Here is a 27,636-nt window from a genome sequence, read left to right on the forward strand (position 1 = left end):
CAACGCCCACAAGGAGGAAGTACAATGTGCGAGTATCGATTGTTTACATTAGTCAACTTTTGACATAAATGTAATTTAGAGTAAAATAAAACAACAACAACAAAAGAAAAACTTTCTTGTGAAAAATGCACAAGAAAAAACGACTCAAACACAGTAATTTACAACGTGTGCCAAACTTTGCAGCACGCGCGACAGGTGCTTGGATCAGCAGTGACTTGCGTCATGAATTATTCATGAGTTGCTTAATGAGCAGGCCGGCTATGAACTCTGCTCAGGCTCGAAGTCGATAGTCAGTAGTTGTTTAACACAATCGCTGGAGAAAGTCAGTGGGGGTCCCACCTGTGTGCCTACCTTTCTCTATCCTCTTGTGGACACCCCTAAATGAATAAAAAAATGTCGCCTTCGGTGTCCCCTCGCTTTTTTTCTGAAAAGGAGGTAGCCAAACATTGCACTAAGGATTCGTGCTGGGTGTTGTTAGGGACGCGCGTGTACGATGTGACAGGGTTCCTCCGAATGCACCCGGGCGGAGAGGCGCTCATTCTCCGCCGGTCCGGCAAGGACATCAGCCGGGAGATCGACGGACCCCCACACCGGCACTCGGATAACGCCCGAAGGTGGATGGAGCAGTACTACATCGGTGAACTCGACAGAGACAACACAGATGAAGATACGGAGGTAAGTCCCGAAACAGCAACAGAAAGAAGCTCGAGCACTATTTTGAGGAAGTATAACTCAACTGGAAGTCACTTTTTAAGATGTTCAGGAACTTTACTCCACACAAAGCCATAGTGACTTAAGAAGACAATTTGGTCCGTTAAGATTTTTTTTTAATTTTTTATAGCGATGTCAGATTCGAGAAACTTTCTTTTGAGTCGGATATTTTCAATGAATCTGTGGAAAAAGTTCGCACTGAATTGGAGTTCTCGAGTCATGAACTCATCACTGAACCGAGAAAAAAACATATAGGCTACTGGAAATATCACCGTTTGTCATACGGAACAGGATTTTTTATTTATGTTTTTTAAATAATATTTTATGAAAACAGGTAAAAAGATTATTATTATTTTTTTTTTTGCTGAATTTTACAGTTGTGTAGCCTAGTGTAAATGCAATATATATGTTCTGAAAGACCAAACAAACCAATCTGGGTCTCATAATATTACAAAACATTATTATTAATAAGGTTTAGCCGAAAAAAACTAATAAAAGTACTATATTTGCTACATGTCTTTATGCACATTTTAGAACAAATCGCATGGCACGCCGTTATGCAAGGAACACGTGATGACGCAATTAACGTCAGTGCGTAAAGTAATCAACATATAATTTTTTTTTAACCTGTGCAGTAAATTTAAGGTAACGATTATTATTATTATTTTTTTTAATTGCGCGAATATAAAATGTTTGAAAACCATTGGATAAGAAGCCATCTCGATGATCATAGTCGTGATATTTGTGCGTCGTGTCAGCAGGTTGGATATCCCATTGAGGGCTCTAATTAGATAAACAAGCCTTCTGTCTATGCTTGCCTTTCTTATGTCAGTCCCTAAAGAACAAGTGGGGGTGGGTGGTGGTGGGACCAGCATCAAAGCTTCCAGTTACAGGTTTATGTATTATTATTCTAATTTTCATATCTTGTCATATTAAAAAACTGTTAGGTATTGCCAATCTTTTATTATCACTATGCCTGTAATAAAAATATTGATATTTTTGGGATGCGAAGGGTGGATATTTCAGAATGCAGGAGGTGTAAACGAGTGTGTGTGTGTGTGTGTGTGTGTGACAATCAAACCGGTCTGTCTTGTCTACTCAGACATGACCCACAACACAATAGCTGAGGAGGAAAATTTCCACGCCACTTAAGGTTTCACAGAGTACTGTCAGCATTTGAGAGGGTCACATGAAGTATCATTGTAATTAATGATCACTTTACACTTCACTACATGCGTTTCTAAATGAAATCCTGGCATCCTGGACCATTTCAACTGTACATGTACATAAGGGAGTGTTAAAAGTTGTATTGTACATTGTTGTGATTGGTTAGAAAATGCATACAGTGGAAAAAAAGCAAAAAAATATTTTTTGTTTGACCGCTAATGTTATCAAACATTTCATAGTAATTGCTTCACTTTATATCCGGTTATTCATAATTAATCCTTGGCAAATTCACTGTATACATTATTCAGTTTCATTTTTATTGCAGATTGTTAAGAAGTGGTATGTTTATTGTTCCCATTATAGTACACATTTTCAGGGTTCTTGCATTCAAAACCTGTAAATATCCTTGCCGTAAACAAATTAAGGAATAAATATAAAGGAATTTTAAATGAGTGATTCCCAGGTCTGGAAAAGTCATGGCAATTACATTTTTTTTTTTTACTCATGGGATGTTTTGTAGTGAATATTTAGGCCTGGTTTCACAGACAGAGTTTAGATTAAGCCAGGATTAGGCCTTAGTTCAATTAGGAAATTTAAGTAGCTTTCATAAATGGGTCTTAGAAAAAAGCATTACTGGTGGTGTGCATCTTGAGACAAATTAATGATTTGTTGCTTTCAGTTAATACAGCTCAAACATGCATTTTAGACTGGGACTAGGCTTAACCCTTCTCTGTTAAACCAGGGGATAAAGTTCTAGTTCCGCTAAGATAAAAACAGCTTTGTTTGCAATCGATCTCTAAGATATTTTTAAATCATTATCTAGTAATCTCCAACAACCAGAAACGTCATGCAAATTAATTTTTTTTCAAAGTTTAGGAACTCAAGGAATTTTTTTGAAGAACAGATGACGTCATTGATTATTGCTAAACCCTCATTGCTGTAATCATTTAGCATGTTTGTTGTTAAGCAGGAGTGTGTTTGTATGTGATATATTGAAAGAGTGTGTATTTGTGAGGACTGCGCGGATTTGAGGCCTTCTGAGAAGATTGGACATTGCTCACATTTGATGCTGAATTTAACTTTGGGGCTTTGTTAAAATCCTTACTTCGCAGCTATGATTGCAGTGTAAACAGTCTCTGATCCTTTAAATAGTGTGAGGACTCCGCACCACCCAACACAAGGGCTCGGCCTGAGATATTGCTAATCTATTTCCACATAGTTTCACAAACATGTTTTAACACCCTCAGAAGATTCTTATATTTTTAATGAGCCATAAGGAGATTTATCTAAAAAATCAGCTAAAGGTTATTGAGTTACCAATGGTTGTGTGTTTGATTCACAGGGTTTTTTTTTTACAATGCAAAATATCAAAATCAATTTTCTCCCAAGAGTAAAAGGGAGTGTGTCTGGTGGAATTATCTCAGGTGATTTGCAATTTTTATTAGATCTCTGATATCTGATATCGGAGTATGACGTACAAATTTAAATGCAAAATCCCCATTGTAGCGAGCTACCAGTGGCTATCGAGTATTTTTCTTTCAGTCCCAGTTGTTTTTATTTTTGATTATTTCATTGCAAAATATCAAAAGATAAATGCAAAAAAAATTTCTCAAGGCATTTCATGGTATTCAGACATTTATACATATACATACACTGTTGGTCAAAAGTTTGGGGTTATTTTAGGGGTTCGTTTTTTTTGTTGAGAAATTAATGCTTTTACTCAACAAGTACACATTAAATAGATGAAAAGTGACAGTAAAGACATTTATAATTTATACGACATATATAATAAGAGATTTCTATTACAAATAGAAATGCTGTTCTTTCGAACTTTCTATTCATCATATGATTGTGAGAAAACAGTTATTTTAAATTGTAATATTAATCACATAATATTTTGCAATATTACCGTTTTGCTGTAATATAATTTAATGTTTCAAAAACATTAAACAAAATCATGTTGTCCACAAACTTTTGCATGGTTGTGTATATATTCTCTATGTTTTGACTTTGAAACACTCACATTTATTTAATGAAATCATAGCCTTTTGAACTTTAATAATCACATTAGCCTGTACCCGACTTTGGTTCTCCAACCCCAAATTTAAAGGTCCCGTATTATGCCCCTTTTCACAAGATGTAAAATAAGTCTCTGATGTCCCCAGAGTGTGTATGTGAAGTTTCAGCTCAAAATACCCAACAGATCATTTTTTACAGCATGTTTAAATTGTCATTTTTTGGGGCTCAGAAAAACGCGCTGTTTTAGTGTGTGCCCTTTAAATGCAAATAAGCTGCTGCTGGACGACCCAGGGGGCGGAGCCTCATGAGCTCGCGCTCAGTCTCTCAGGACAATTTCATCTCACGGAATGATGATAATATCAGAAACTCTCAGTAACGGTGTTCATTTCGAGTCGGACAATAATGCCTACAGAGTCAGAGTGCTGTATAGAGATGGAACAGGTATAGTTTAGTAGTTTAATTACGGTTATTATAACGTATTTGTCATCTGCTTGTATGTATCCATTATTTATTAATAGCCTACAAGTCTGCTGTTTCGGACCAGGTCCGAATGATGATCAAACATATACTGATGAGTTTAATAAAGTTTATTGTACATCAAACAAAAGATGAAGCGTCAGTTTTACTTCAGAAAATCACCGTAAGAGCTGAGTAAACACAGTAAGTTATAAGAAGTGCGCAAGTACAGAGTTGAGGGAGCATTCCTGTGGGCGGAGGTTAGTCAAAAAACTGTTCTAGTGACGTCATTAAAGAAGGAAGTAGAGGGATGTAGTCCAAACGGGCCGTTCGCTGTAGGCGACTTCTGTTAAATAAAATATCTCGCTTGGCATTTAACTTTGAGCTTTATAATTTTACATATATTATTTATGCTCTAACAACAACATTACACACTAACTAAAGTTTGAAACATGGGATCACGAAGAACGGGACCTTTAAGACCTCATAAAATGGTTATCAATACATTCGTTATAACATTTAAGATATTTAAGACCTTTCCCCCGGTTTCACAGACAAGGCTTAAGCTAGTAAAATTGCATGTTTGAGCTGTTTTACCTGAAAGAAACTTGCACTGACAAATCTTAAAATATGTCAGTGCCATTGTTTTGTCTCAAGATGCACACCATAAATGTTTTTTCTAAGGCATGTTTAGAAAACATACTTTAAATGTCCTAATTGAACTAAGGCCCAATCGTGGCTTAATCTGAGCCCTTTCTGTGAAACCGGACCTGAATATTTTTAGACTAAGGATGAGCGGGAACTTTTTTAATTCACATACGTGCTTCTAAATATATTTTACAGTTTGTCTACACGTTTGTTTTAGTCACAAATGCGAGTGAAATGCTTGCACTGTTGAGCCCTGGATTTCTTAATGGAACTTATGAGATTCCTATACATTTCCGCCTCACATTTGAATCGCATTATCAAACAGAAGACAGCACTAAACCAGTGTCAATCCCTAAGGAACCAGTGGGGGTGGTGGTGGGACCAGGTAGTATCACAGCTTCCAGTTCCAGGTTTTTATTATTATTCTAATTTTCATATCTTGTCACATGTGCAAAGTTTTATCATTCTTATCATTTTCTGATCATATTTATTACGCACTGCTTTTCAAACAAGCCCCTCCTTGAGATCTTGAACCCATTGATTGCTGTTTGTTTGTTCCCACTAAAAGACAAGAGTGACTCATGATATTAGTCACATATTCCTATTTAATTCTGAAAAAACTGGCTAGACCTGCTATACATTTTTAAAACTTGGAAGTATTCGTAGTATTAATGGTTATGACATTGCAAGAGCAAACTCAAAGGCCTCGTCTGTCTCTCTTGCTTATTGATCGCTCATGAAACCAGCTGGCCTGTTGACTAGGTGCAGGGGCTGTTGTCCGTTTGCTCATATCTAGTGAGGGTATGACAAGGCGATGACCTGTTATGGGCGTGTTGCCAGTGATGTAATGACAAAATGGTACCAGGCGGTTCCACTTCTTGAGCAAGCATGAATTTGAATAAGGAGAATGAGATAAAAGGATGAATGAACTGATGCATGAATGTCTAGGTAAATGGTTGTTAGGTTTATATATATGATTGTCCTTTATGAAACAACTGGTCTTGTGGCTGCGAGTTACCTTGTAACTAGAATGGTAAGATCATAATGGTCATTGTAAAACATGGTATCGCTTTAGTTCAACTCTGTACACAGGTGAAAGGACAAAGGCTCCTTTAGCACATTTATTTAGCACCGTGTTTTTTTTGGTGGTGTCACACTCTCACTCCCAAATGCTCTGACACGTGCACATTTATATTTATGACTGAAGATTGGATTAATGGCTGGTTTTAGGCTTAAGGTTTATTTTGTTTTCCATTACAGCGTTATTCCGCTTTACAGGACTAAATAATTTACATTGGATTATATTATATTTTAAGTGTTAGATGATGACAAAGGTTGCAAACACATGCTCTTTTCCCCTATATTTTCAATGAAATATCAAATATCGACTGATACAATAAATGACATTTCACTCATTTTTACAGCTGTTCTAGTCCAATTGAAACATTTGGTCAGAGTGAACCGGGTTAGTTGCCTGCTGATTTTTTTGAGAGGAACGTACAAGGCAGAGGCATGAATTTCTGGAATGTTTCCTTTCTGAGGATATGAATCTCATTTTTCCTTCAATAGCCTTTTTGTTTTCCATGGCTTCAGCAGCATGCCAACCTTAAACAAGGGCCATCTTGGTTGTGAATGCTCAATACAGTGAAATTCCCTGAAATTCCTTTCACAAAGTCTCGTGGTTGTGATGGGACCTCATATTGGAGCAGTGTAGTTTGTGCTATATTGTAAGTACGCCAATAACCACAGGACTTTAGGATGAATAGGTATCCTCTGGTGTGAGAACTGTTTACTGCGGGCTGCTATGCCGACAGGGACGGCCTCAGTACTTAGCTCCTCCAGTGTCATCAAACCACTTCACTTTGTAACCCTCCATTCTCTTTCCCCAAGGAGACTGTGTCAGACTGGTGAATTGCACCTTGGGAGCGGGAGGCATTTGGGAGCCAATGGTCCAATCATAGGACATGCTCAGAAGTTCTCACTGATAAATTTATAACGTAGGTCACTGATAGATTATATACAGATGGTTCGGCCACCATCGGTCCCTAAAGTAATAAAGGTTTGCTTGCTCATTAATTGCATCAAGGTACCGGACGGGCCCCAGGAGAGGAGCATGCTGGGTACAAGAGTCATAAGCCTGGCGTCACCAGGAGACACCTGTTGCCTTGGTTCTGAGTGGATCCCTGGGACCCGGAATCTCTCAATGGCTAATGTAGCAAAACATACTATATGACTATTGGTTGGTTTTAAATGCTTCCCGAAAACCAACTAACTCTTTTCCGTAACTTTGCAAGTTGATGTAAAAGAGGGAAATCAGTGCTTAAACTTAAAATGTATTCAGAAAGGAAGCTATCGTACGATTGCTTGACTGTGTCAAAGTTCACTCCGACTCTCCAATGAGCCGCACACATGGTTTAGTCTCATGCAGACTAATTGAACTGCTTATTACACTGCATAGAGAATCATTGTGTGAACTGAATCAGTGTGATTCATATAAACCCTGTCCGAATTGTGGCTTCGCAAAGAAAAAGGGTGTATTGTTCCAAAGCTGACACCATGGAAGTTCAGCAGAACCAACTTACACATTTTAATGTTGATTTGCTGGAAAATGTAGGCCTACGTGTAATATTTATATTGTAAATTGAACATACTATTTTGAATAAGCATCAGAATAACCAGTTTCTCCATCTATATTTTGATCTTATATGTGAACTCCATTGCAACTGACAGATCTCACAGCTTGAAAGTTGAAATCTGAACAATGTGTTAAAACAAAGCTTCTTAAAGATGCTAAGACACTATCTAAAACAAGTTCGACCAGTGGAGGTTATACATTTTAGAACAATCAGGTGGTATCATTCTTTTGTAGTTTCTACTTCTAAGAAGTGTTTTCAATGTGCTGATGAAGTTTCTAACAGGTTCAGCCAGTTGAGATAAACCTCAATTGTTCAACCTGTTGAACTCTTCAGGAGAGGTACAGAAGGAGAAATGACACATCAGTGTTGGAAAATTGTTTTTTAGGTCATTGGTTCTGTATGATGTGCATTTCCCCACACCAGTCCAATGCTTTTTCCACAATATGATTATTGATTTTAGGTCACCTTATCTCATGAGATGCATAACTGGATTATATAATTGTTCTTTGTAGAGAACAGGAAGCTGAGATATTCCTCTTTTGACTTAAAGGCAGACCCTTTTTTGTATGCTTGGGGAATATTTGGTAAGGTTAAGTATTAAACTTTAAACTACAGGCATGCAGGGGTGTCCGTGTCACTAAACCACATTTTCAGTAGTCGTTGGTAGCAACTACACTATTAAAAAAATTTTTAAACAAATTTCATAGCAAAAGCAAATATGCGATTAAACTCATTTGTGTATTAAAAGTTAAATATTAATAAAAAAACAGTGGTATTGTACAAACATCGGACTTTGTACCAAAGTCCCACAATTTTGACATCCTTACAGGCATGACACACAAATAATCTCAAAATTGGAAAAGAAGTGCCCAGGGTGCACACGTAGCAAAATGATAGTGAGTTTTGAATCTGTGAACTTCAGACGTGCTAATCCCGTTGCACATATTTCTAATCTCCTCGCTGATGCTCTTCCTGGATTGAAGGTCTTTACATGTGAGGCTGCTCTTGTTCGCTGAACTCTGTACGATAGGACAAGCTCATGTGTGCAGACCTGCAAATGATTTGTTTGAAGGGAGGGAACTGAAAAAAATTCTGTTATTGCATGTAGGTTTGGGCAAGCGGACAGCCTTCATGTTTACAATTTTCATGTTTTTTTTTTTTAAACCTTTGCACTATGCAAATACACACAACTGGTTTACGTAATATATATATTTTAAAAAAGTCATCATCAGATGAGATTTGAGTGGTACTTGAACAGATAATGCCGAATAGTCACAGCAACCTTTGCTTGACTATACCCACCCTTGCCCAGACATCTAAACTTTCTTATACTGTATCTGCCAAATCCAGGATAATGAAGCTGACCGTTGATGTTAAATTTGGCTTGGTAAACGAGGAAAGAAATTAAGGAAAAGAGAGCGAGAAAAGTGCTCCCAGTATCTGCCCTAGCAGGTTCCTCCAGTTCTCTGGGTGATGCAGCTTACTCACCAACAACATCCCTGTTTATGGTGAGAGTAGACAGGTCTTAACCCTGCCTACCACTTAAAATTCCAGATCCACAGGTCTGGGATCGGTTTCGACTTTGGACTAGTGTCTTTTTTGAGCAAAGATAAGCGTTTAAAAAGCAGATCCTGGACCAGCTGTAGAGTGACACTTTAGAGAGGAAAGCACGAGGAAAGAGGCATTGATTTGAATGGCTTCAAAAAACTCAGAATTCAAAATATTAAAGGGATATTCTGGGTTCAGTACATTAAGCTCAATCAACGGCATTTGTGGCTTTATGATGATTGCAAAAAAATTAAAATGAATGTTCTGCTTGTCCCTCCTTTCTTTGAAAAAGCATAAATTTGGGTTATTGTGAGACACTTAAAATGGAAATAAATGGGGCCGATTTGTAAAATTTAAAATACTCACTGTTACAATAGTATAGTTACAAGATGGCTTACAGTTTCACAATTTCACAAACTCCACATTTCTGCTTTGCAATCCTTAATAATTGCCCCCCTTCACTTCCATTGTAAGTACCTCATTGTAAACTATTTTTTTTCTATTTTTAAGAGCAAGAGGCGAGTTGTAATTATTGGTTTTATTGTATGCCCAAAAGTGAAATACTACAGCCAAGCTTGTTCAGGGCATTTGCATTAACATGTACTTTTGTTTAGTCATTTACATTTGTGTAAGCTTGTAGAAGCCTGCCTCTTCTGCTTGTGTCACAAGACTTTCCCATGCTTCACCTTTGACAACCTCACATCATTGCTTTCAACTGTACTTGAATTAAAACCTGAGCATCAGATTTTGCTGGAGAATCAGCAAATATTCATTTATACAATCAACCAGTGTGTTTAGAGAGAGATGCTTTGGGAATTGGACAGGTTGTCGAGGGACTTCTGCCTGCAAATTTACATAAGTGTTCCTCTGAATAACACAAGCCAAATGTTTTACATCTGCCCTAAATCAGTGACACTTCACATGGCTGATGTTTTCGACATCTTGGAATAGTCCATCAGTTACTGCCTCTTATCAAGATCAGTCCGTCCAACTGTGTATCCTGGCACTGATTGGATAATGGTTAATTATTAACTTAAAAGAATCCTCATGGGTCATGTGACCCTCTTACCCTGAACACTGTTGAAACAGGTGAGGTAATGCGGCGTAGCTTATTTTAAGCTAGTATCATTTTTGTTTCTGAAGAACCACTAGCTTTATCACTCATTTTGTAAGAAATTCCAGAATGATGCCTGATAAGGTTGCATTAAGATTCTTCAGAGATTAAGTTGCATGAGCACTAGAACCAAATAATTAATTTTTTTGCAGTTCAGGGGTGTCCAATCCTCCTGGAGGGCCAAAGCTTCAGAGTATAGTTCCAATCTGCCCCAACATACCTGTCTGGAAGCTATTCTGAAAAGCTTAAAGAGCTATTTTTAATTAGGTTTGGAGCTAAACTCAGCAGGGCAGTGGTCCTCAAGGAGCAGGATTGGACAACCCTGATCTAAATAGACCCCGAAAATGTCAGTCGATGTCATTGTGAATTTTGACCGTAGCACTTTGTTCTACTGGAAACCCTTCTCGGGGGGAAAACACAGACTTAGCCAGTCAATGATACTTAAGCAAACATCTCGTTTGTACAAGCATTAGAGGAACAATCACTCAGGTGGAAGTATCCAAAAGTAGCATTTATGCTTTTACAAAGATGATTCATACCAAACATTCTCTCTTCCCACACCTTTGTTAATGCTAAACTGATTTTTAACCATTCCAAATGTATGCAGTTTGCTCCTGTTCACTTACCGAGACCAAAATGGGTGTGCTTTTTCATTAGTTGGTATGTGGTCACATTTGTTCCTATAGTACATCTCTATCTGGGGAATGTGGTGGGTTTGCAAATTGATAAGAATTACTGTTGACTGGGAGTGACTCAGTACAGGGTTAAGCTAATTAGAGTTTGGCTAGGCGATTCTGATGGCCTGGGTGCCCTTTTGAATGTATGTATCTGAGGCTCTCAACCCCCAACGTGCTCTTGCAGCCGCCCCAACACCATTCCACACACTGCCACTGTTCGGATTGTGCCAGCCTGAGCCCTCTTCCTCTGTCCTTCACGCTTTTGTTCTCGTAACTCTTTCTGTATGTATGTGCGTCTCTCTCATTCAGTGTCCCGGATCCTTACTGCTCCATAAAGAAGCCTTATTGTTCTCCCAGAGGAATTCTTTTAGCCCCCATGCCAGTCTACCACGCCAGCCTCCTTCTTGCCCTTAACTCGCAATTTCTGCATTTCACCACTGTCACCACTGCATTTCTTCCATCCATGGAATCCTGTTGATCCGTTATATCTGGATACGTTTGTATAGATTGGCTTTGAAAGAACTCCATGCTCCATGGTCGGCCAAGCCCAAATATAGGGTAACCCTGAAAACTATGTAAACTACGCTGTCACTTGATTTTATATCTGCCAGTGCAGCTGTCGTAACTTAAGTCAATTAGATATTTGCATACCACACCGGAAAATGATACCGTCTAGGTGTAATGATTTATGCCTATATTTTCATACATTCCACTCTGTTGGTCATCAGGCAGAGCTTCAGACATAGTCACACAGTGCTTTCACTGAATGTTGATTTTTTTTTTTTTTTTTTTTAGACATCCACATTGACCATTAAAAACCACTACAAAGGAATACTAACCCCATCCAAATTTCTCTGTGTCCCCGAAGGACAATTGGAAAGTCTCTATTCTGTGACTAAGCACCCTTTTACAAGTAATAAGATATAATGTAGAATGGTACACACAATAGGTGGTGGGTTGCGTTGTGTGCTTTTACCAAGAGGGGATCATGCACGCGTGATTTGATTGCAGATTTGTTTAGGTTTAATTAACTGTGAAGAAAGATAACAAAGGAATAGACCATCAAAATGGAAATGAAATGGAAAGTGGTGAAGTTTTGTGGTGATCTTTTTTTTTCTCTCAGAATTTCCATGGTGAGGGGAGTCTCTGTGTTGTGGTTTTGATGTATGGATAAAGTGGGCTGACTAAATATAAAGACAAAACAACCTTCTGAATACACGGATGGCCAACTTTAGGTTTATCCGTTCCAGTCCTCTGACCGTGGATCGCCTTTAACAACGTTTCCAGGCATTGCTTACTAATACTCATCCACATGCTAAGCCATATTCACCCACTTGGACACAATGTAACCTTCTATCCATTAAAAACGAGATGTATGTATAGAGCATTTAGCTAATTATATTATTATTATTATTATTTATTTTTTTCTTCTTAATTTTAATTAATGTCACAGGACTTTTTACAATGAATTAGTAATGGAATGTTTAAAAATAGCTATAAAATATGCACACTTTTCTTAAATTTCACATACATTTCAAGCTAAAATCTTAATGTTGATTGAAATCGACCTTGGACATGCTGTGTCAGCTACTGTGTTTATTTGGAGTCCAATACCAACCTTATCCTTGGAAGCAGAGTTTCGCAGAATGAGCTGTAGGCAATCCCTTTGAAGGTTCTTTACCCTGCAGTCCTGTTGAGCTCAAACCATCTTCTGCACCACAGATCAGAGAACTTTGATAGACCCCCCCAACCAACCATCTGAGTTACCATTAACCAACCCTACAGCTGCCATCTCCTCTGAACATTTGCAACTTGCTCTAACCATATATTCCAAGTCTCATACTTTGTAACTAGGACCAAATCGGCCTTACCCTACCCAAGCTTTTCCAGTTTCATTTTAATTTCCTTCCTCATAACCCTGAGATAACTCTCCATTTGTTTGCCCTTCTTAAGGACTTTTGCACTTTTCCAAAATACATCTTCCTCTGCTTTTCCTAAAGGTTTCTTTGCCCGGTTCTCGCTTCAGCACCTCGACAAAAGTGCAGCACACATCTCGTATCACACCCACTAATACAAAACTGTTTTTGAGCTATAAAAGCAAATGATTTGCTGTCATTCACAGTCAATTTGCGGTGCCTCTTTGACCATGAACTCAAAAACGGCACGTAAAGTGTAAATGAGAGTCGTGTTCACAGGAAACCTACGTTAGAGTTGATAAAGACCAGATAATATTGTCTTTTTGACAGTTTCTAAGTTTGGTACTTGGATGTTTATGTATTGTTCGCTTGAAAGCATGTGATCAAGATGTCAACATGCATGTGCATGCCAGATTGAATTGTTTCATGTGACCTGTTTTCTAATCTGGTTTGTATTGTGTGAAAGGCCTGTCGTGCAAGTTTATTCAGTGACTTCAGTGCTACGATAGTGACTGTATCTATAACGACAATTGTTTGTTTCTGGATACAGTCCCTTGTGTGTTGTCCTATAGGCACTGGTTAAGTGTTAATTTCTGTGTGTGAATGTTTCTTCAGGATGTAAAACAAAATCACATAAATGTCATCTTATATGATTTCTACATGTCCCTTGATTTAGTGTCACTTTGACAACTGATGGAGTTTAATCCCTCAAGTGGTAAAATTCCCCCTTCCTCTTTTTGCATTTGGTTTGTGTGTATTTCTAGACTAATGATTGGCGTGGCTCTTTGTAAACAGTAAAGCACCCCAGCAGGCATGTATGCACACTGTGTGCGACAGTAAGTGTGTCTATAGGGTGCAATAAAACTAAATTTCCATGTGATATGGTGCTGTATTTTTATAAAATTGTTGTATAAGAGTTTTTTTAGGCTGTAAGTTAAGCATTAAAGTGAATGACGTGTGACAATAACAAAATGGACTGATTCTGAGTAAGCTTTAGCGCGTGTCAGTGTCAACAAAAATGCATTGTAAGACGAGTATGCATGTTTGTGTTTGTGATGTTTGGACCGACAGTCATCTGGAATATCTGGTCAGGCGCATCTGTTTTCAAAAGTTATGGTTTGCTCACCATGAGAAGAATGTGACTTAGTTTGTATCTGCAAGGAGCTCCCTTTCAATATGTGTGTATGTGTGTGTTTTTCAGCAAGGACACATTTATTAATTAATCAACAGTGACAGTAAAGACATTTGTAATGTTTTGAACTTTCTATTCATCAAAGAATCCTGAAAAAAAGTATCATGGTTTCCTCAAAAATATCAAGCAGCACAACAATGTTTTCAACGTTGATAATAATAAAAAATGTTTTTTAGCAGCAAATCAGTATATTAGAATGATTTCTGAAGGATCATGTGACATTGTAAAAACTGGAGTAATGATGCTGAAAATTCAGTTTTGCATCACAGGAATAAATTACATTTTAAAATATATTGAAATAGAAAAGTTATTTTTTAATGCAATAATATTTCCTAATATTAACGTTTTCACTGCATGTTTGGTCAAATAAATGCCCGTATAAATGTTAAAAACGGCAACAAATCTTACCAACCCTAAACTTTTACTTCTAATACAAATATCATTACTTGTGCTAGTGATTCAAATCTTTACAATATTTAAAAAATATCACTTGCTGTTAGGACAAGGTGACTTTGTATTTACAACATTGGCAGGTAAGACTACATCAATAAAATAAGTACTGCACTGGGGAAAAACATCTCTCAAGCACATTAAACTGCACAATTACTCCATCAAAGCACCTGACCCTGTAAAGTGAAGTCACTGATGGAGATTTTCCATGCCACAGCGCTCAAATCTAATGAATCAATCATTTTCATTCTCATTTTAGTGACAGAATACATTTTAAAATTTCACACCAATTTTCACATTTATTGTGACGGTTTCCAATATTAAGAATAAATCAGAGGAAATTTTAATGTTCTTACTGGTAGCTGAAAACCGCATCAAAACATTAGCATATTTTATAAACGAATTGCACGAAACGTATTGAAATTTCATGCAGGTCTGAATACAATTGCATAAATATCCTCCAATGCCATGTAACCTCTGAGTAAGTTTGTGCTGCTTAAATTGTACAAACCCAGGAGGCCTTAGTCACGCTCAATTTCACAAACAGCAACACTTCAACCATCAACTTCTATGGCATGTTGAGCACCTTCTGGTACAGTAGTATGGCAGATCATATGGCTTAGGTGTTAGGTTGCCATGGAGATGTGTGTGTGGTCCTGGGAATCCCAATGTTCTGGGGACAAAATGTCCTTGTGGGGGACATTTTTTTGGTCCCCATGAGAAATCATACTAAATTATGTTTTTTGAAAAAGTGAAAATGCAGGAAGCTTTCTGTGATGGGTAGGTTTAGGGGATGGAATATACAGTTTGTACAGTATGTCTATGGGGGGTCCCCATAAAACGTGTGTGTGTGTGTGTGTGTGTGTGTAAGCAGGTGTGAAGGAGGGCAGGGTTAATCATCTCTTTAACATTAGAATGGTATGGTTCGATGCGAGACCTGTTTAATATTTCACCTGTCCCACCATCCTAGCCATCTGTGAAGGGTGTGTTCCAGTGTGTTTGTGACCCTATGGAGAAACGAGTAGCCCTTGTGTCCTGTGGGTTGAGGCATGACGTAATGTGTGCTGTGATGTGTGAACCACGTGAATAAGGTGTGGTGTACTTTTTGTGGTGGTATGATGCCAGTGACAGTGAGGGTTGGTGTTTGTTTTATCTGTGAAAAAAAAAAAGAAAGTCTAATCACGTCTGCCATATTGTTGGAATTCATATTGTCACATTTGAATTTCTTATTGTAGTACAACGTCTCTTGATCTTTAGGTTTTAGATGTATTTATTGATTTGGTTCTCTGAAAAACAGCAGCTTTGACTTGCAAGGGACTTTTATTTTGTGTTTTGTTGGTATTTTATTGAGTTCGATTTCTGAAAAATAGCAGATACAACTTATAAGAGACTTTACTGTTGTATTGAATGTTTTATAATAATCATTTTTATTTATATAGCGCCTTTCCAACACCCAAGGTCACTTTACAAAGATAGGTTTAAGGAACAGAACCAAATAAACATCAACAACAAAGTACAATACACATACCAAGGGCTGAAAAGTAATATACAGAGGTTGCTTACAAAGTTAGGTTAGAGATATATGCAAAGAGTGTTTCAAACAAATAACATAGTTTTGGAGGCAGTGTGCAAGCATGATTGACATAACGTGAGGTCGTATTTATTTTTTAACGAAAATTTCCTTAACAGTGTCAAAGGCTGAGCTGAGGTCTAACAGAAGGAGAATCAGAACTAACAGAATCAGAAGCTTGGAGGAGCTAGTTAAGAACCTTAACCAGGGCTGTTTCAGTACTGTGTAACGGACGAAAGCCAGACTGGAAAGCCTCATAGAGGTTATGTGCTGTTAAATAGGCCTGTAACTGAGAGGAAACAAGTTTTTCTAATATCTTAGAGAGAAAAGAGAGGTTCGAAATAGGCCTGTAGCTACTTGGGGATGAAGGATCAAGACCATGATTAGCCAGCCTGATTATAGTACGCTGTCTCTGATTGGTACATTTTATTTTATTGGTAGTATTTAATGTTTTGTTTTTGCTGGAATTCATTTTATTGATTAATATATTTCAATAACAGCAGGTCTGACTATACTATATCATTCGTCAACTTGTACGAGAACTATTTTGCAATTTTGATACCACATTAAAAACGATTAGTTTTTAAAAACTATTATTGCTTTTGAACTGAACACTTCATTTAAAACGTTAATTATTGATATATTTATTGATATTCAATTAAAACAATAGTATGAAGTCTTCAAGTAAGCTTTTCAAATAGTTATTCGAGTAAGTCCGTAATAATGAATGTAAATTAAGAGCAGTGAGAGATTTGATCACTTATTATTAACATTAAAGGTGTGCTTGGTAATTAAAGTCATATCAATAGCCTAATAAAAGTTATTTTCTTTTACATGAAGCAGGTCACTTTGTGGTGGCCGCCATGTTGAGATCACATGACCAGTCAAATGCCACTTGCTTCAACTTGTCATTTCCCTCTGTTGTCAGGCCATGAATCAAATATATAGGATGAATCTCATCTCATTTAACGTGATCATTAGAGTTCATCTGAAATGTTTCTGTTCTTCTGTTCTAGACTCTGAGACTGAGGAAGAAGATCCCAGAAAGCACCACAGAAGAAGAAGAAACCTCAGCCATCAATAAATGCAGCAAAGTCGACGAAGAAACGGTATTCAAAAGTGAAATGCAACCTGGCATATTACTGATTCAAATACAAGCTCTACGTTAAGGCACTGCTAAGGTTATCTAGATTTTGTTTTCTTACTTTAGTTTTAGCCTAGTTAATATTTTGCACTGCAGAGCAACACATCCTGTTTGAACAGGCCATAGGAAACGCATCTGATCGATGTGTGACCAACATGATGCTAAACCTAAAGTCTAAATGTACAGGACTTCCTTAAAACATAATGAAAGCATAGTTTTACACATTCAATCATAGGCTCAAAATGACTTTCCGTAGAAATCAACAACATGACACAGAGACTAGTGAGTGAGCTGAACTTGTATTAAACCCAGACATTTTATTAAACAGTTGTTAAATCGCTGTACCACGCACTTGTCTGCTTGACATCTGGAAGTGAAGCTTTAGATCATATGACAGGAAACCGCAAACATCCATTCCTCTTTTCACATGCACCGACAGTGTGAAACACTAACAGAGCAGGTGACTTTCTTTTGCTCTCTTTCTTGTACAGCGATTATCCTCCTTAAAGGGATAGTTCACCAAAAAATGAAAATGATTCCATGATTTACTCACCCTCAAGCCATCCAAGGTGGATATGACTATCTTCTTTCAGACGAACACAATCAGAGTTATATTTAAAAATATTCTGGCTCTTCCAAGCTTTACAATGGTAGTGAGATTTTGAAGGCCAAAAAATGCATCCATCCATCATAAAAAATAATCCATACGGCTCCAGGAGGTTAATAAAGGCCTTCTGAAGCGAAGCGATGGGTTTTTGTATGAATATCCATATTTACAACTTTATTGGCAGAAGGCCGCATGCAGCGATTTGCGGTGTTAGAGTGAACTCTGACCCGACGCAGTGATGAACATGGAAGCGCAGAGGATGGAGCAAAACAAAACGGGTCACGAATTAGAAGTCTGAAACGAGAAATTTTAAAGAGAAATGTCAGAGGATTTCGATATAAAGGAGCTAAAGGAGCTTTGTTGCACACCCCTATTTCTTTAAACCGCGAAAGGCGTCTAAGCTCTTGTGGCGGAAGTCGACTTGCGCAGTATGCATACGGTTATCTGCCGGAAGCTAGTTATTATAGCTAATAATGTTTTAAATATGGATTTTTTTTCTTACACAAACACATGGCTTCGCTTCAGAAGGCCCTGATAAACCCCTTGGAGCCGTATGGATTACTGTTATGATGGATGGCTGCATTTTTTTGCCCTTCAAAATTTCAACCCCCATTCACTCCCATTATAAATCTAGGAAGAGCCTAGGATATATTTAAATATATCTCCGATTGTGTTTGTCTCAAAGAAGATGGTCATAGACACCTAGAATGGCTTTAGGGTGAGTAAATCATGGGATAATTTACATTTTTGGGTGAAATATCCCTTGAAGGCTTCCTTCTTCTGTGTTTGAACGATGCTGCAAGGCGGATGAAAGCAAAAACACTTATGTACTTTGCTGACAGTGAAATATGTGAAAATGCTAGTGTATAGCATTCCCTCACTCTCTCTGTTTGTGTGTGAATGTCCTGTGTCCTCTATCAGAGGCATGCAGGACTTTCACAAGCATCGATTGTTTGGTCCAACCCCCCTGAGTGTGACACATGGGGTCAGAAATCTAGAGAACACTGACCCCCTTTGCAGAACCACGCTGTACCATTCACTACAACTTGTAGTTATAAATACCTGCATATGTGTGAACAGTGCTTATGGAGGATCGTTTCCTTATTCACTGGTATTCAGAAAATCTGAAGAAAAAAAAATATTTAGCTTAAAGAAATGAAGGAAAAGGACATTAAAAATAATAAAAATGTATTAAAATATATTTTATATTTATATAAAAGTTTATTTATTTATTTTGATATTTGCCATGACTTATACATGAGCTATATTTCACAAATGTTCTTTTTTCCTCATTAATTACAGCAATGAGAATGAGATTTTATTGTTTTAAGATCATTTTTTACTATTTTATATAAATTGTATATAAATTGATACATTTTTTACAATTTTATAAATACACACACACATACACAGTAAAATGTGACCCACCTGAACATTTCTTAGTGAGATTCACCTGTTAATTATATTGTATTGTAAGTGTATGTATTCTTGCTTGCTCATTCTTCAGCCTCAGCTGTTACACTAACGCACCAAACGTAAGCTGTGCATCAGGCTTAGGCATAACAACCAAAACCATAATTAATGGCATAATGAAACTTGTAAATCAAACAGGATAGGCAACCAGTCCAGTCCAGATTTCTGGGTTCATTATAACAGGGATCATGTGGTTTCGGCTCAGGTTTATTGCTGCACTCTCACTCATTCCAGCGTTGCTATGAAGTAAAGGGTGTTAATTTGTCCTAATGTGTATTGATGGTGTGACAGATATTTCCTAGAACTAAACCTGAATACTTGTCTGTCCTCATTTCTCAAAGCAAGCAGTAGCCTAAATAGTCAGTAAATAAAGTGGGTGGTTATGTTAAGTCTTACTTGGTATTCTGTCACGCAATAATAACTAGAAATGACACTGACTGAACCAGAGCTATGATAAAGCTATTTTTTAAGCAGCCCTAGATAATGTCATTGAAATGCGATGACCTTTTGTACTTTGCGACTAGTTGTATACCTAGCGTGATCCTGTATTACACTGGAGAGTTGTTAATATGCACATGACTACTGTATGAGTAATGTTAGCCTATACTGTTTTATAACGTACATTTATAGAAAGATGCATAAATGGGCGTCTATCACTTCAGGTTCAGTCCTTGAGTTCAAGGCCTCTGTGTCCTGTCTTTGTTTGAATCTTGGTGAGTTGCCGCTCCCTATAGGTTTTCTTTGGCGAATATGGCGTTTTAGACACACTTTATAATGTTATAGGGACCCCTAGTGGAGAAAATAGGAAAAGCATCTGGTCAAAATTTGCACCATAATCAAGCAAGTCAAATGATTCAGCAAACTAACATACATCATTGATAGCCAACATTCCTGCTTCGCAAATACCTTCTGTATTAAGAACTCTGTTAACTTTCCAGAAAATCTTGTTTTATTTTGATAGAAGTGTGTAAAAGTGGTTATTTACACAACGGCAGAAAAAAGAACAGGACTCCTTAATGAATGGTAATAAAGTGTAAAGTTAGTAATTGCTATGCTAGTTAACTTGCATAAAGATGTCAGTATGAGGTTAATTGATGTGGCAAAATTATGTAATTATTATTAAATCAATTAAAAATGATAAAATTTGTTGACATTCTGATTCCTGTCATTTTCACAAACCAATTAAAAACACAGATAAACATTGCAGTTAAAAAAAATGATATTACAAATGACTAATAAGATAAAATCTTTTTTTTTTTTAATTACCATCAATCAGTAAACATTAGATTAGAAATGTTGCTTGGCAACTTGTAATAAATAAGCTTAAGGACTAAAATTACTAAAAGTAATATGGATAAGAATGTAAAAAATTAAATTCAATCTAAATAGAACTATATAAAAACAGATAAAAATGACAAAAACACATATATGATTAAAATGTTTATTCAAAGCGAAAGCTGAATATATGAAAATAAAAGCTAAAACTATAACGGTCACCGTGATTTTGCCAAGTGAGACGTACACAAAAAGACAAAATCAGAAGGAAATCCGACGTAAAAGCATCTAACCCTGATTGTAAGCCTAAACTTGTGATAAAATGTAAACTAGTCCCTCAATTCTGATTGGTTGATTGGAATGTTAATCCAGAATCAACAAAGATGTTGATCCAGGAACATGTTGTACTCGGTGAAATCACGTTCACCATACTATAACAGTATATGAATAGGACTAATATAGAACTGTTATCAAATGAAATAATAATTGGATTTATTTCATTGTCCATACAGGATCTGGTGGACTGGCGGAAGCCACTGGCCTGGCAGGTCGGATACCTCAGAGAGAAATATGACACATGGGTCCATCAGCCCGTGGACAGACCAATCAGACTGTTCGGAAATGACTTTTTTGAGGCCAACACAAAGACTTCATGGTAAGAGAGATCAAATAACAGGATTTATCACATCTCTGTGCTTGTTTTTGCTTAGTCAAGTTAAACATTGTAGATTAGTAACAGTATTGTGCTACGTCATGTGTGTGCTGGTTAACTGACAGATGTGTGTTTGTGTGTTTGCAGGTACATGGTGCCAATTGTATGGATGCCTGTGGTTATCTTTCTGAGCTGGTACTGCTACACGCTATTGGCACAAGAGACGACAAGACTGTATATTACATCAGGTGTGTGGAAAGTGTGTTTTAAGATACACTTAGTTAATTTACTCACAGAAGTATTATTTATATACTATTAAAGAATAGTTTTTATTATATTGTAAAATATTTCTATATAGCTTTAATTAATTTAGATTTCAGTTTAAGATTTAGTGTTTTGGACCTAAAGTTTTGCCTTTGCAAATAACTGAATAAATATGATTTAAGTTTAGGTTTTTAATCCATTTTATTTAAGCTTTATTTCACTTAACAAAAACACTTTGTTTTGATAGTCTACTTTAGACATTCTACTAACTATAAGTAACTTTACATGCAAACTTACTTTCATTAGAGTATTAGTAGACTGTCTGATTAATATCTGCTAACTCTTTATTTTGATGGTTCTCTAACAGACAACCGTCATTCTACTAACTTTGCAACAATGAGTCAACTATTGCACTAATCCTAACCTAACAGTCTACTAATACTCTTTGCAAAGTTATTTATAGCTAGTAGAATGTCTAAAGTTGACTATCGAAAAAAGTGTAATCACAATTTTGAAGAGTTCCGTTTTAGTTGACATTATATTGATACATGTAACACTTTGCATTAAGTACAATTTCTCAGTGAAGGATTGTTATTTTGCCCAAAATGTCCTAATGTATGTTTTATACTTTTATTTATTATTTGTAGACTACTCCATTCTGGTCCACAAGTACAGCTTTCCGTTCATCTTCATGCTTGGCATGTTTCTGTGGTCGTTTGTCGAGTACTGCATCCATCGCTTCGTCTTCCACATGCGCCCACCCGCCCACAATTATTACCTCATCACGCTGCACTTCCTGTTGCACGGTCAGCACCACAAGGTGTGTTCATTTTTTTCAATACCTGAGATTCATTTCAAATTCATTGAGCAGTAATCCCAGTAAATTACCGTTAAAATTACCAGAATGAATTAACCGGTAAATAAACGTATATCCTGTTCACACATGGCTTTTTACCGACCATTCACACACTAGCACCAAAATATCGGTAAATTCTGTGATGTCTGTCATCGGAAATGATCTTTAAACGCTGAGCCGTTGTCTTCATTCGCCTGCACGAGGAGAAGCGCTTTAGCTTCACTATCTGTTCAGTTTGACAAATGTTTTTTGACTTCTGAGTGACAGGTGTAAGATGATGATTACACAGAATGCTTTTTTGCTCAAAGATGTCCATCTAGCGCATATTGACATACTGTAGAAAAACTATTAAAAAGCAGCGGAGCTTACTGTAAACAGCACGGAGTAAACATGTCATCACCATAAGAACTTTATGATTGGCCAAAGTAGACTGCCAGTGGATTCTGACTTCGTACTTGCTCATACCGGTAAATCTTCATTCTTTTTTTTACTCACAGCATCATAACGGTAATTTACTGGTAATGTTACAACTTTACTGGTATCTTCTGAAAAGGTCCTGTTCACACATGATCTCTTACTGGTAATTTACCAGTAAAGGCTGTATGTGTGAAAGGGGTTATTGATGAAACTAACCAAACTCTCTTTTCTTACCCATCAGTCTCCGTATGACGGCTCTCGTCTGGTGTTTCCTCCGAGCCTGGCCGCCATCGCCGCTGGTGCATTTTATCTGATACTCATGCAGCTGATGTCTGAGGGATTGGGAACCTCCCTGTTTGTTGGGGGTGTGTGTGGATATGTGGTCTACGACATGATCCACTACTACCTGCACTACGGCTCGCCACGGAAAGACTCCTACTTGTATGGGCTGAAAGCGTACCATGTCAAACACCACTTTGAACACCAAAGGGCAGGTGAGGACGTAATATTTTGAGGCATTAGAGCATCTCTCTACAAAATAGTGGATAAAGTGGCTGTATTTTATGCAAGTTAAGACCAGTTATATTAAATACATATTAAATAACACTTTTAAATTTTAAATATTAAAGGCCTGTTCACACCAAGGACGATAACTATAAAGATAACAACAAAGATTTAGTTCTAAAAATCATTCTCAATATTAAAGAAGAGCAGAGTTCACACCACAGCTATATCGATAATGGCACAGAGAAACTATATTGTTGTCACAGAAAATTACACTTTAAAAAAATAAACAAAATGTATCACTTAACTAATTGTGTGTGTGTGTATATATATATATATATATATATATATATATACAGTGAGGAAAATAAGTATTTGAACACCCTGCTATTTTGCAAGTTCTCCCACTTGGAAATCATGGAGGGGTCTGAAATTGTCATCGTAGGTGTATGTCCACTGTGAGAGACATACTGTAATCTAAAAAAAAAAATGCAGAAATCACAATATATGATTTTTTAACTATTTATTTGTATGATACAGCTGCAAATAAGTATTTGAACACCTGTCTATCAGCTAGAATTCTGACCCTCAAAGACCTGTTAGTCTGCCTTTAAAATGTCCACCTCCACTCCATTTATTATCCTAAATTAGATGCACCTGTTTGAGGTCGTTAGCTGCATAAAGACACCTGTCCACCCCATACAATCAGTAAGAATCCAACTACTAACATGGCCAAGACCAAAGAGCTGTCCAAAGACACTAGAGACAAAATTGTACACCTCCACAAGGCTGGAAAGGGCTACGGGGAAATTGCCAAGCAGCTTGGTGAAAAAAGGTCCACTGTTGGAGCAATCATTAGAAAATGGAAGAAGCTAAACATGACTGTCAATCTCCCTCGGACTGGGGCTCCATGCAAGATCTCACCTCGTGGGGTCTCAATGATCCTAAGAAAGGTGAGAAATCAGCCCAGAACTACACGGGAGGAGCTGGTCAATGACCTGAAAAGAGCTGGGACCACCGTTTCCAAGGTTACTGTTGGTAATACACTAAGACGTCATGGTTTGAAATCATGCATGGCACGGAAGGTTCCCCTGCTTAAACCAGCACATGTCAAGGCCCGTCTTAAGTTTGCCAATGACCATTTGGATGATCCAGAGGAGTCATGGGAGAAAGTCATGTGGTCAGATGAGACCAAAATAGAACTTTTTGGTCATAATTCCACTAAACGTGTTTGGAGGAAGAAGAATGATGATGAGTACCATCCCAAGAACACCATCCCTACTGTGAAGCATGGGGGTGGTATCATCATGCTTTGGGGGTGTTTTTCTGCACATGGGACAGGGCGACTGCACTGTATTAAGGAGAGGATGACCGGGACCATGTATTGCGAGATTTTGGGGAACAACCTCCTTCCCTCAGTTAGAGCATTGAAGATGGGTCGAAGATGGGTCGAGGCTGGGTCTTCCAACATGACAATGACCCGAAGCACACAGCCAGGATAACCAAGGAGTGGCTCTGTAACAAGCATATCAAGGTTCTGGCGTGGCCTAGCCAGTCTCCAGACCTAAACCCAATAGAGAATCTTTGGAGGGAGCTCAAACTCTGTGTTTCTCAGCGACAGCCCAGAAACCTGACTGATCTAGAGAAGATCTGTGTGGAGGAGTGGGCCAAAATCCCTCCTGCAGTGTGTGCAAACCTGGTGAAAAACTACAGGAAACATTTGACCTCTGTAATTGCAAACAAAGGCTACTGTACCAAATATTAACATTGAATTTCTCAGGTGTTCAAATACTTATTTGCAGCTGTATAATACAAATAAATAGTTAAAAAATCACACATTGTGATTTCTGGATTTTTTTTTTTTAGATTATGTCTCTCACAGTGGACATGCACCTACGATGACAATTTCAGACCCCTCCATGATTTCTAAGTGGGAGAACTTGCAAAATAGCAGGGTGTTCAAATACTTATTTTCCTCGCTGTATATATATATATATATATATATATATATATATATATATATATATATAAATTCATACATTTATTCTTTTTTTTATAAAACTTATATTTCCTTCTTAATAAGATATATAAGATTTTAAGTAAGCCATCCAGGTTGCTTGTAAAAAAAGGTTCAGAAGTCCTCAGGGCTATGACATTTAATATTTATAAGTAGATTAACTCTTTCCCCGCCAGTGATGACTTTCCATGTTTCAACTGTTATACAGTAGGGGGCGCTATTGTACATCTTCTGAAAGAGTATAGAATATTTTTCTTTTTTTTAAAACGCTGGCTGGGAAAGAGTTAATATTTATTCTATAATATTAATATTAATATATAACATTTAATATTTTAAAAAAAATTATTTTATTTATTTATTACGTTTAACCTTCTTTTTTAACTGATTTATCTCCTTTTTAAAAGCTTCTATTTATTCTGAATTTTCTCCAGGTTTTGGAATCACCACCAGATTCTGGGACCACCCCTTCAACACAGTCATCCCAGAGCAGACGTTTTAGAAGATCCCTTTTTTGCCACAATGACCAAATCAAAATGCCCCAACAAACTCCCATAAGCCTCTCCCTTCTGCATTCTCCTTCTGTCACCATGTTAGATACAGTGTCTTACCCTGCTGCTGCTACCAGCCATAGTCTTATGTTCTTCATCATCATCATCATCAATTTTCCGAGAAGGGGAAGCCTGAAACATAGAGAATCACAGAATGTCAAGCTATATAAATATTTATATAATGTGTATGAATGTACTGATGAATCAAGCGTTGGATGAGATCTGTAAATGTCTTTTATTAGAGGCACCACAATATCAAACTCCGTTTTTGCCCATCCATGTAATGTTAGGAGAGGTATAGACAGGGACCGGTAAGTGTAGGACGGTGTGTGAAGGTGCGAGTGGAAATGAATTCTTAGTCGTAGTGTTAAGACGCTGAAGGCAAGCAGAAGGAAGTCCTTTAGGTGGCCACATGAGCCATTGCCATTAAGGAAAACTCAGGAAAGTCTCAGATGCTTTAATTCTTCTCAGTGTTGATGTTTCCCCCAGCTGTCAGTCAAACCTTTGGCTCCGCCCTCATTATGATGTTTCATGCTGCTCTGGTGATCTTGCTTTTCTGTCTCGTCTCATTCACTTTGAGGTGTTTTTTTGCCAATTGACTTACTAATATTGGATCTGGAGGATGTCTCAAGTAGCTGCTCCTCGAATAATATGTTACATATCCAGTGAGATATTAAGTTATTGGGGGATTGAAGTTGGCTTTTGTTTCTCCTGACTAACACATGGGGACGATTAGGCACTTTGAACTGGTGGTGAGGGCATGAAGCGGGGTGCACGGGCCTCTCCTGTCGGTGAGGGTTGCCAGCCGTACGTAGCTTTCATAGGGTGGAGGGTCTATAGAAATCCTCTGTCGTCATTGTAGATCTAGCCGGCGCAACCATTCCATCTGGTGTGACGATCTGTTGCATCTGACCAGGCGTCAGGAGAGCGAGAACATCCTCAGCTGATCTCTCATCCGTTCACACGGCAGATTTCGCACACTTTTGTATTGTTTCCCTGCTCGTTTTAACCCCTGCCTTTGTCTTGATACTGTTTAATGATGTTGGAATAATGGGACATTTCCCAGAAAAAGCAGTTGCCACATTTAACTCATCTTCACACAGTCATTTTGAGCATAATTAATGTTTCAGTGATGGTACGTTCATCGATTTCCTAATTTCTTGGTAAGAGGCCACCTTATCCTGGTTTGTTCTTGAATTTATATATGAAGATAAAGATTAAATATATGATATATTTAAGGAAAAATGATTCCGATGTGCCTTCCCTACCTTCCTTCTCCTTCCTAACCAATTAGATCGCATAATTGGTTTGACGTTTCTGCCAAAAGTCATGGAAGGACATTTGAACAGGGCTTTTCTTCATACCGTGATTGAATGGCACTACGAAACTAATAAAATACAAATGGCCATTGTAATGAATTTGGATTTTGTAACTGTGATGCCCTCCTGAACTTACATGGACAGATCCCATGTCATGCTTTCAGTTGAAGCAAGTTAGCAAAGGTATATATGTATCTGTTGACTTGTAATCACAGTGGGAGCTTTTAATTCAGACAAATTGTTTTAGAAACAAATGCCTCTAATAAATCTGTTTACTACTATGTATTTTTATTTTGGATTTTTAAATTTCTATGCAAATGCAATTGTATTTGTAAATAAACGTATGTATATTTCTGAGGAAATCTGGTGGGGTTTTTTGTCAATAAAAATTGTTTTTTATTAGCCATTCGATTTTTTTCTTTTTTTTTTTTTTTAGAAGAGGAAAACATGCACAAA

General features: G+C 37.4%; 1 protein-coding gene across 1 annotated transcript; it reads left to right on the forward strand.

The window, feature by feature from the left end:
- Positions 1 to 259: 259 nt before the first annotated feature.
- On the forward strand, positions 260 to 27,542 carry fa2h (fatty acid 2-hydroxylase). Its single transcript, XM_084095537.1, has 7 exons — positions 260 to 675; positions 17,121 to 17,213; positions 21,116 to 21,258; positions 21,403 to 21,503; positions 22,167 to 22,339; positions 23,034 to 23,286; positions 25,745 to 27,542. Exons 1-7 carry the CDS (start codon positions 382 to 384, stop codon positions 25,810 to 25,812), a joined length of 1,125 nt encoding a protein of 374 aa, XP_083951663.1. The 5' UTR covers positions 260 to 381; the 3' UTR covers positions 25,813 to 27,542.
- Positions 27,543 to 27,636: the final 94 nt, after the last annotated feature.

Source organism: Abramis brama (genome assembly GCF_963993115.1).
Source record: "Abramis brama genome assembly, chromosome: 20".
NCBI classification, from domain to species: domain Eukaryota; kingdom Metazoa; phylum Chordata; class Actinopteri; order Cypriniformes; family Leuciscidae; genus Abramis; species Abramis brama.